The 10,800-nt window shown below is 48.3% G+C and overlaps 1 protein-coding gene across 1 annotated transcript in view; it reads right to left on the bottom strand.

Moving 5' to 3' along the window:
- Positions 1-10,800, bottom strand: part of LOC119444761 (parafibromin-like) — a 74,723-nt gene that overhangs the window by 27,071 nt on the left and 36,852 nt on the right. Inside the window, exon 10 of the mRNA XM_049662690.1 lies at positions 9,475-9,716. Coding sequence (XP_049518647.1) covers positions 9,475-9,716 — 242 coding nt within the window. The remainder of the gene's footprint in view (positions 1-9,474; positions 9,717-10,800) is intronic.

Here is a 10,800-nt window from a genome sequence, read left to right as displayed (position 1 = left end):
TTGAGTACGTAGATAGAAAGATTTAGATATACGAACGCTGCACTGTGCTGCACCGCTGCAAGTACGCTTCTCCTAACAGCACCGCAATCACTTGTCACGTCATCAGACATATTCACGTCAACAAAAAACAGCACTGTTTTGTTGGCAAACAGCAAACAGCACGACATCACCAAAAAGCGAGGGTACGGGGGACAACCTGAATGGCACCAATTTCCAACATCGTGCGTGCCAATTGAACAAAATTAAGACAAAAATTTTGCAACACTACATACAAAATCTGAAATTTCGACAATTGAAAAATCGTTGGCGGCACCGGTGGCCCAGTTGTGGCTTCGTTTTTGCTCGTCTTGGCTATGAGCTGTCTCAATGGCAAAGTCACTTGCTCACACAAACTGAAACTGTTGATTGTATGTTTTCAAATTGATATCCGTTCGTTCTGAATAATCTGAAAATGTGAATGTTGAAATTGAATTTGAAGAATATCATAACATTCGATGGAATATTATAAAATATTGAATATTCACCCAACGCTAGTGTAAGAAGAGCGAATAATTGAGAATGCATGGAAAATTGGCCGGTGACTGTTTTTCACAGTCAGCGCAGTCTTCAAGTGATTGTATGGACAGCAGCAACAGTGCCTCAACTGACCTGCCTTTATACTGTGGAACCCATAAATAAATGTTTGTGGTCAAGGTTACATATGGCTTTTAGAATGAAGCAATTATACTACAGTACAGTCCGCTTATAAGGTAAGCACATTTATAGTGCAGAACTGGCTACAATGCGGCTTTTTCTGACTCCCATTATTATTATTTATTATTATTATTAAACTAATTATTAATTATTATTATCAATTATAAATTAAGCAGGCAAAATAATTATTATTACTTTGCTTGCTTCATGTGAAGACCACGGGTACTTAGACATTAACCATTTAACATTCGTAAATTTAGACGGATGCAAAACTCCCGATCGCACGCTTCGATTCTCGGATACGCGCGGCTGCTTGGTCTCCATATTTTGCACATGTGCAGGCCTTGAAAATCGTTGTTTTGGTTATAGTGCGGTACCGCTTATAGTACGGATATTCGCGACTCCGGCGACTTACATTATAAGCAGTCTACACTGTACTAAAATAACCACACTGCCCATTCGACTTCGTTATAATGAAGTTTAACTTTTGGCTAACAAGATGGACTGTTTGCCTTTAATGAACTTTATTCTGCATTGGGCATTTCCACTGAGTTATTTATTTAATCCATGCACATGCACTCAAAAACAGAAGCTGCAACAAAGGGATGATAAATCGGCTCTGTGGCAATTTATTTTTTACAATACACATTCACTTCAAGGGCCAGAAAAATTCACAAGGGCCAGAAAAATAAAAGAGATACCACTACCAAGCTGTCACCCCTGCACAACAGCAAGTTTTCTTCACTCAAAACTAGGGACGGGCGAATAGTGAATTTAAGGTTCGAAGCGAATAGTGATTTGGTCAAATAATTTCGAATCGAATAGTTCGAATAGTATATATCACATATTACAGTAAAACATAGTAAATTCAAATTTCATGTTGACCGAAGAAAATGTCCGAATTAACCGAATGCCGAAAAACAATAAGTAAATGCTTACTACGTCAGCACGATTTTATTAGTGTAATGGATGAGCAAATCCTTTGCTATTTTGCACAAAAGCAGTGCGGAAGCTGCAATTCTCGTCATCTCGTGACTGATTGGCTCTCACAGCGGCGATCGAGGCCTCGCGACTTCCTTCACAGCACGGCCGCGGCGCGCGCCATCATTTGTGACACGCTTTGCACTACCGCGCACACATCCCGATTATTTGTTCGCCAGTAAGCTGACCGCCAACAGATCGCACGTCCATCGCGATGTAGACGGTGCTCTTCATCCTCGACAGCTTTGCACAGAGTCAAACCAAAACAACTGTTTGTCGCAACCGCGGCCGCTGTCGACGCGATTATGAACGGCGACTTTACGGTGTTTAAGGCATGCGGCCGACGCACGCACCGAGTCGAAACGAAACTACCGTTCGCTGCAACAACTGCAGACGAAATCGCGATCGCTATCTATGCGATGATGGATGGCCACTACGCAGCTTTTTAGGCACGCGGCCAACGTGCGTATTGAGTCAAAACGAAACTACTTTTTGCTGCAACCACTGCGGAAGAAACCGCAGCAGCTATCGATGCGATCATGGGGATTTCATGACTATGAATCCCGCGGCCAATGCATTGTTATGCGCGGCAGTAAATGCAATAAAGGCCCAAATAGGCACGAAGCGTTCTGTCGTTGCTATCATTCACGTACGATTTCCGCAGATGACTATGGCGATGCGGACTCCACCGCTTCGTTTCGGTTGTACGCTAGCGCCATTTCTGCTCTTTTGCGTCGCACATTCCGGCTCTTAATGCAAAAACGTATAGCCTTCGAGATTTATGCTTGATGTATGGCAGCCATGAGGTGAAGCATAGCCTCCGAGATGTGTACCGGCCGTTCGTGGCTTCTGGCTGCCTATTCGGGAGCGCTGAATAATTCGAAAATATTGAATACCTGAATTCGAATCGAAGCGAATAACGATCAAATATTCGACAATACTGAATATTCGCCCATCCTTACTGAAAACCCTTATCAGCATTTTCTTTTCTACTGCCCAGTTGCTTACCAATGTCCTTTTGAGAACATAATATGAAAGGTAACGAAACATTGGGTTTTTTTCAGTAAATACTTACATGGCTTAGGTGGCCACACTGTCCAAAAGAATAGGATACCACATGTTAAAACATTTCTGGCCTAGCCCAAGCTTTCACCACATAACTAAACACTATGCGAGTTTCTCAATACAGCTCTCAAACACTAAACATCTTGATTTATAAAAAACACACCATGAGAAAAATATACAGTTAAACCTGCTTATAACGAACCTCCATATAACGAATTCCTGGATATAACGAAGTTTTTCGATTCCCCGCCGTTACTCCATAGAAGCACATGCATTTGAGACCTCTACGTAACGAAGTGGCAGCGGGAGACCCCCTCGATATAACGAATTTTCCCCTCCGACCACCTAGAGATTTCGCCCAAAATTGTCATTTTTGCGCAAGCAGCAACCGGAAAGCACCTTCTCCGCCGCGACGGAATGCGAAGCGAGCGCACGGTGCGTGCGTGCGAGGCGGCCCTGCATACCTCGACCCCGGCGATCTTGCCGCCGCGGGCGTGACCTTTCCTCTCCCTTCATTCAAATCTGATCCTACCGCTTGCTGCAGCTGGCCTACCCGCCCAAGCCGGCACTCTCTCCTTTTCCAGCTGATGTTGCCAGACCGCGCTGGTACATGCTGTGGCACATCAGACTCGATGAGCGCGGACAACGCGCTGTCAAATGCTGGCGGCATGTTGGAAGCGCCACTGGAGAAGCGAGCGAAGTGAGCTTCGTGCTGTTGTCTATCGCTTCAACGCAAACTGAGCGCCGAGAACACACGCACGCAGAAAGCTACGAGCCGCCGACGCACCTACACTGCTAGACTCTGCCCCAACGCAGATCGCTTTCAAGATACGGCCTGCACGACCGCGCGCCGCCCCGCTATCCCTCCCCCCCTCGCTCCCTCGCCGGGTGCCTCGAGCGCAACGGAAGAAGGCGCGCTTCCTCCCTGCTTTTCATGCGTGCGCGAGATTTAGACGCGGTCGTCGGCTCCCCTCGCACATTTTCACTCGCACATACAGCATACGGCGCGCGGCGACTGTGTTATCGCCCTTGGACTTAGGGCCACGCTAGCGGCAAAAACACGCAGCAAAAACGCGCGTCAGAAACGCGCGGCAAAAGCGGCAGGAATCGGGGGTTCTGCGGCAAATGCCGCGTGCCGCGAGATGAACCAATCAAGAGCGACGACGGTGACGTTACGGAGCCATCACAACCGGAACGCCGCCGGTCCGCGCCGGGTTTTCCATCGAGGATCGTCGTCTCTCGCATGAAACAACGAGCGCTCGCGGTGTTGCTCGCTCGTTCGGAGAGCGCGGGTGATCTTATCGCGCTGCCGCGCGGCGAGACGAGACCGCGCGTGCCACGGTGGCCTCGCGGCAAGGCGCTGACGCGCGGCAACTTGGCGCTCGCTGCATGACGCACGCATTTTTTGCCGCTAGCGTGGCCGTACCCCTAAGACGGAATATCTATGAGACAAAACCAATTTTAGGGCCACAACGCATGATGGACTCCATCTTTATATAGCAAATACGGATCTCAAGGGCCATATTTTTGCTGGCGGAAACCGAAAATACGTCATAGTTGTCACCCCCGGCACTTTGGGCGGCCAATGCCATCGTCAAGCCACCAAGCCAAGCGACATGAAAAGTAAAAATGGCCGCTCGAGCCGGCGCGGGGTGGCAGTTCACAACGTATGATGCGGGAACGGTGATATAATCTCGACCGGGTGAGGTGGGTCGTCACCGCAGGAATCAGGGAAACGACGATGAAGGCGGGCATCGTGAGGATGGAAAATAGAAAAGATTGTATTCACTTCATTGGTACATGGTTTTGACTCTATCCGAGTCTCGAGCGGTTCTGATTAACACGGGGGCCAGGACGGCCTTAAATCCCCTCGTGGTGGCCGGCGTTCCCTTCGTGTAAGTCCTCTCTCCGGTGGTCAAGTTGACGACCTCCTCGCCCTCGGGTCCTCCTTCTTGGTAGCTCGCCGTTTTCGTCTACTCCGTAGAGGTGAGAGCTCTCTCGGGGCTGAAGGGGATTATCTCGTCACGGGAAAAGCGCTGGGGCTTGCTTCCCACATTGGAGAGATACAGATTCCAGGCATAACCTGGCGATGACTCCTTCAGGGAACTTGTGGAAGTGTCAGACCTCTGTCGGGTGGTCAAGTTGGCGACCTCCTCTCCCTCGGGTCTTCCTTCTTGGTAGCTCGCTGTTTTCGTCTGCTCCGTAGAGGTCAGACGCTCTCTCGGGGATGAAAGAGGATTATCTCGTCACGGGAAAGGCGCTCGAGCTTGATTCCCACATTTCACAGGTGCAGTTTCAAGCCGATCATAACAACGGTCCCACAGTTACGACGCAACCGCGGGGTTACCAATGCATTGAGTTCTATGGGAGCTGTGCCGGGACCGGTCGAAAACGACGTAACAGCCGGGAAAACGCAGCCCCCGGGAATGTAACAGCGAGGTTCTACTGTAACACTATACGACGCTACGACGCCATCGTGACGCTCGCTCTTCATTTCCGATGCCTCGCGCTTGTGCGAAACGACACGCGTCCACGCATCCGGTACCTAGTGTGACATTCCGAGGTTGAGTGCTTCGACAAAAACAGAAAACGGGTGCGCGTTACAATTGAGGGCGCGTTACAATTGAGGGCGCGTTAGAATCGAGTAAATATGGTAAACGTTTATTTTTCTAATTTTCGTGCCGAACCTGCATATAACGAAATCCTCTTTATAACGAAGTTTTTTGCGAATTTGTCAGTTTCGTTATATCCAGGTTTAACTGTACAAGGAACGTGGCCTGGAACAGAGTACATGCTGCAATACAAACAAGACCATGCAAACATGCTCATCGATTCCAGGTGTGCATACAAGGTACAAAGAAAGTCTGTCTTTTTCCCAAAACCTGTGGTGTGTATACTTTAGGTCAAGGCTGTATAACTGAATAAAACAATGCATGTGCAGTACACAATGCAGCACATGTTGCCCTCTGATAAGTTAGCACTCCAGTTCTACCTTCTATCAGATAGTGAATCAGTGCTGGATTATAGTATGCATTGTTCAAGGCCTCCGAGTCATCTTGATAATTGCTCAATGGTAACTCATTGCTGGTCAACAACCAACCACATTTGAGGCCAACAAACAACCACATAAAACAAAAGACTCGCTGAAGGCCGGCATTGCTGACTCAATGGCCAACATCTCTAAGAACCACCTGATCCATGCATGTAGTCGTTTCCAAAGCCGAATTGAATCGGTTATTGCTGCGGATGGCGGATTCATTGAGTAATTGTGGAAATAAACTGTAAGAGAAGTATTTCCCAAAGTTTGGTGAAAATATGTCTATTTTTGCTGGAGATATTCTCTGCCTGAAGCCAACATTGTGTTCTCAAATACCTCGCACACCCGGTATATAGGTAATGCATAACAAACGGTGGGAAGAGGCAATTGTAACGAGACACAGTATGTATTCCTTAATTACACACGCTTGCACTCGCCATCTCCTGTCACAGTACGAGCATCGATATGCCACATAAGTGATGGCAGGCCTTCAGAGCTTTTTCGAATGTGCCTGTGGCGATTAGAGCCCTTAGTGGCAGTACAGTATACATCACTTATAACGTAACCGCTTATAGTGGAGGACCGGATATAATACAGCCTTCTCAGAGTCCCGTTAATTTTCCCATGGCACTCTATGTATGCGCGTATCGCTTATAGTGAAGTTTCAGGGGACGAAATACTGGTTACAGTGTGGCTGCCCGGGTGTACGGAAGTCAGCTCAGACAGCGAACGCTCCCCTCAAACGGGCACCGGAATGGTGCACGATGCATGAACGGTGCGAGTCGTGAAATATCGCGGCGCGCAAGCTCATAGCGAGCGAGGGCCACGAAACTGCCCACGCTGGCCAACACTCGCTTCCCGATAGCGGCAGTAAACAAAGCTTCAGGGAGCAGGCGACGGGCGCACACGGAGACCATGGAAGGTAAGGGAGGAGGGCAGCAGGGAAGCGGATTTGGCCTCGGCAATTCCGCCGCTTCGGTGGCTCCCCTCGCCTTCCCTCTCAACTCCCTCGTAGCTCCCTCACTTTCGACTGTCACCGTGCGCGCGCGCCGCCGCGCCGGCGCCGCCGCTCCCCAAGTTTCGTTTTGTACCATTATCGGGAAGCGGGCGTTTGCCAGCGTGGGCAGTTTCGTTGGCCGGACTGGCCAACGAAACTGCCAGTGCAGAGGGAAACAGCGCTGCTGCTTCCCTCTGCACTGCAGCCGCAGCGTGCAAGGTCAACATGTAACTAGAAAGTAGAGGAAGCATAAAGGAGAAGGGTTCACTGCCATTTTCTACGCCTGGCTATGGTAGCGTGGCTGAAACGTCGGCACGTACACGCATGTTCCGGCACAACACAGAATTGGCGACCTTGCCATTTGAGAGAAGGTGAAATCTCCGCCACTTTTTTTTTCTCTCTTTTTTTTGTTTTGTTTGCGCGCGACCATGAGGGGACTCTCCTTAGCTTTCGGTGTCGGAGCAATGCCAGTCGAAGCCACCGTCGCGTGATTTGGCGCGCTGCCGAGAGCATTGTCGGTGCGTGGTATGTTCGAATTAACCGTCGCAAATGATTTCGCGTTCGAATTACTGGGCATTTTTGTCCATTAGAATACACAACTTTGACAGGGCCACAGCGTCAGTTCGAATAAACTGGAAGTTCGAATTAAGCGTGTTCGAATTAACAAGATTCGACTGTAAATTGAATGCAAACGTTCTAGCTGCACTCCTCGACTGTCGCATACGCGTGGCGGCTCGGTGCACATGTTTTGCATATGTGCGGGCCTTTGCTTTGGTTATAGTGCGGTACGTACCCACTTATAGTGCGGATATTCGCGACTCCGGGGACTTACGTTATAAGCGGTCTACACTGTAAACAGCATGCAGTCATTGTTTCAGACTGCCCGATATTTCGGACGATTTTGCAGGCTCTAGGGAGTCCAAAAAATCAGACGTTGACTGTATTATCAAGTTCTCACCATATCACTTATCCTGCCAGCTATGTATTGACGAGGTTTCACTGTATCACTAGAGACTCCTGTCAAGGCTGTGCAAGGCTGTGCAAGGTCAATGAGGCAAAGTTCAACAGGAGGTTCACTAAGATGTGTTTGTTTCGCACCACTCAACCAAATTCAGAGAGAACATGATTAGAAATGCAGCAGCATTTGTTGCCTCATCCCAATGCTGACCACATGTGGCAACGACCTAGCTACTTTTTGCTTAAATGAAATGAAAAGTGAACTGTTAAAGGGACACTAAAGGCAAATATTATTTCAATGCGGACTGTTAAAATACTACACCAGAAACATGGAAACGCTTGTTTCGTGCCAAGAAAAGACTTATTTTAAGAGAAAATTGTGTCTGAATCGTCCACGTACCTCTAGCGCAATTCAAATTGCCCACCCAGGCGAGGAGTGGTGACGTCATGGCCATATAGTGACGTTGTGCCGCCGGCGAGTAAAACTAGAGTGTACTAGAATGGGGCATTGAGTCCAGCGGTCGCCTTGGCAAGCTCCGACGGTGAAGCAAAAAAGCTTAAAATTGCGGCGGCGCTGCCATCGCCTTATTCTGAATATCCGGCCAATAAACGTTTGCTCCGGCTGTTTCGGCAGCGCTCATTGGCTGAGGCAAGCTCACGGGCTGAGCTGTCATCTCCTCGACGCACCGTCGTTGTTGCGTCGTTTGCATTCTTTCCGCCGCTCTTTTTCCACTTTATTTACAATAGATCGGTGGGGGATAATATCAGGGTTGCCGCCACCGAGTATCCGCCTGTCAAAGCTCCATGCAGCTGCAATAGGGTCTTCTGCGCGACAAACGTCCGGCCAGCGCGCGGGGCCGCTCGTTCGGGAGAAAGCAACGGTGGCACACCAACTTTTCAATAAAAAAAAAAAGCCTCATCGAGGAGCCTGCAATGGACCCACTCCCCCAAACTAGTACACTCTAGTAAAACGGCGCCCACTGATAGCGCTACGACTTTTTTTTTTTCGCAAACGCGCGGCCAGAAACAGAGCCAAGACAGAGACTCTAAAACCAGCATCTCCAACACTCCATCTATTCATGATACAACTTCAGTGCCCAATGCCTACCGTCACGTTGCAGGGCTGGTCTTTACTTCTCTGCAATAGGCTCTATCTACCTGCCAAAGTGTGGTTCAGCCAGTAGCACTGGTATCCCCCACAGCAGATTAAGGTACCAAGACATTAACTGTCAAAACTTTCTGTTGCATTTCACAAGGAGTGCAGATGCACAGCCTAATAATGATAAGTCAGCAGCTGAATCACATGCGCATTAAAAGTCCCGTGCACAAGTTCATGACACTGCCCCCACAGAATAGGGCTCAAACATCACACTGGCATTTTCTCTTGCAAAGCACCATTTGACCAATCTTTCAATCACTGACTCGCCATGAACTGCCGTTTTCTCTGAGAAAGGAAACACCTAAAAATTTTGCATAATGGCAGGCTTTCTCAAGCCATGCCTCTAGAGCCATGAGGCCATGGAGCAAAGAAAAACTGACCAAACTACATGCTTGCAAATATTCTCATTCATAACATTTCATGATACCTATGTGGTCACACACCATCCAGCCACTTCACATGCTAGCACTGCCTTTAGTTTGAAGGCAGTGAATATGGCACCAAGACCTCTGCCAACAAATGCAATGCACGGGGCTTTTGCCATCGTTTTCTACACTACAATTTATGACTGCTTCGTGAGACTCACATGATGCTTCTATGTTCACATCTGTTCCTTCGTACACAAAATGCTCCGAGAACACTTTGCTTACCTCTCTTGGGCACTGGCCGAGGCACAGGTGCCGCTGTGGTGGCGGGGGCGGCAGCAGGGGCCGCGGGTGTCGGGGTGGCCGCAGGGACGGGCCGCTTGGGCTGGCTGCCCTCAGTCACCGACTTGAGGTTCATGCCGTGGTATGTGCCCATTGTGTCGATCTTGAAGCCCTCCGTTTCTGCAGCATGCACACACACGCATAGACAAGTATGAGAAATGCAGGATGAGGATGGTGGATTCAGTGATGGTGTTTATGTACCAAAGCTGGAACTGAGCTATGACATACACTGTAGAACAAAGAGAAAGCTTCGGATAAATTCTAATAGCTGGGGTTCTTTAAGGGCCATAAACCTCAGTGGTGGGGCTTGCGCAGTGCTTGTGCTGAACTATCTATCAGGCCAATTTCCAAGCTTTTAGTGCCCACTGAAAATTTTCCTCCCATTTGTAAAACAGAGCCTGTATTCGCAAAAACTATCTTATGTAAGTGCCACCTGCAATAGGTCTTCACCATGCTGTATCACGCCAATCACTACCATTAGTGGCTGGCACCCAAAAATTGGCCTGCTCTTCTGCAAGAGAGGTTTCATGAATGCAGCCCCAGTTTTATTTGACACACACAAAAACTGCGAAGCATCTACCATACATTGCCCCGTACGCCTAAACTTCGTATTTTTGTCTTTTGTCAAAAATTACCATACCAATCTCAGGAGGGGGGGGGGCTATTATATGTGTGAGCAACCTATATGTGGCATCTACTTCTCCATGGCACGTTAATGGCATGCACGTTGAATTGGTTTCATGTTTGGCAGCAGCTTAAGTTTCGGCATCTGTTGCAGTGCAAAGTTGGCTCTGTAGATGGTATATAGTAAATTCTCTAGCCAAGTATGCATAAATATATGTTGCCAATGTGACAGCCCTCTTTGCCACATGCCAATCGTGCAACTGCAGTCCACGACAAAGTGGGAACATGACAAATTCTGGAGCAAGCGGAAATAAATCCGATACACAGCTATGCATGTATGCCCAAAACACTGCTCCTTCAGTATACTTCACAAAGCAAAAACAGTCTTTCATTATTTTTTTTGCACTCTTATACGAGAAGCCTTGATAGCTTCCCACATAAAAGTGCAAAATTGACCACCTAAACAGAAAATAAACTTGCTCCAATTTACCGTTGTCTGTAGAACTATTACCCTCATCCCATCCCACTGTGTGAACAAGGAAATTGTGGACACTTTAAAGGGGGAAGTGAAACGTCAGCA

Source organism: Dermacentor silvarum, chromosome 1 (assembly GCF_013339745.2).
Source record: "Dermacentor silvarum isolate Dsil-2018 chromosome 1, BIME_Dsil_1.4, whole genome shotgun sequence".
In the NCBI taxonomy this organism is placed as follows: domain Eukaryota; kingdom Metazoa; phylum Arthropoda; class Arachnida; order Ixodida; family Ixodidae; genus Dermacentor; species Dermacentor silvarum.
The sequence above is the reverse complement of the archived record's forward strand: the minus strand, read 5'-3'. Positions and strand labels throughout refer to the sequence as shown.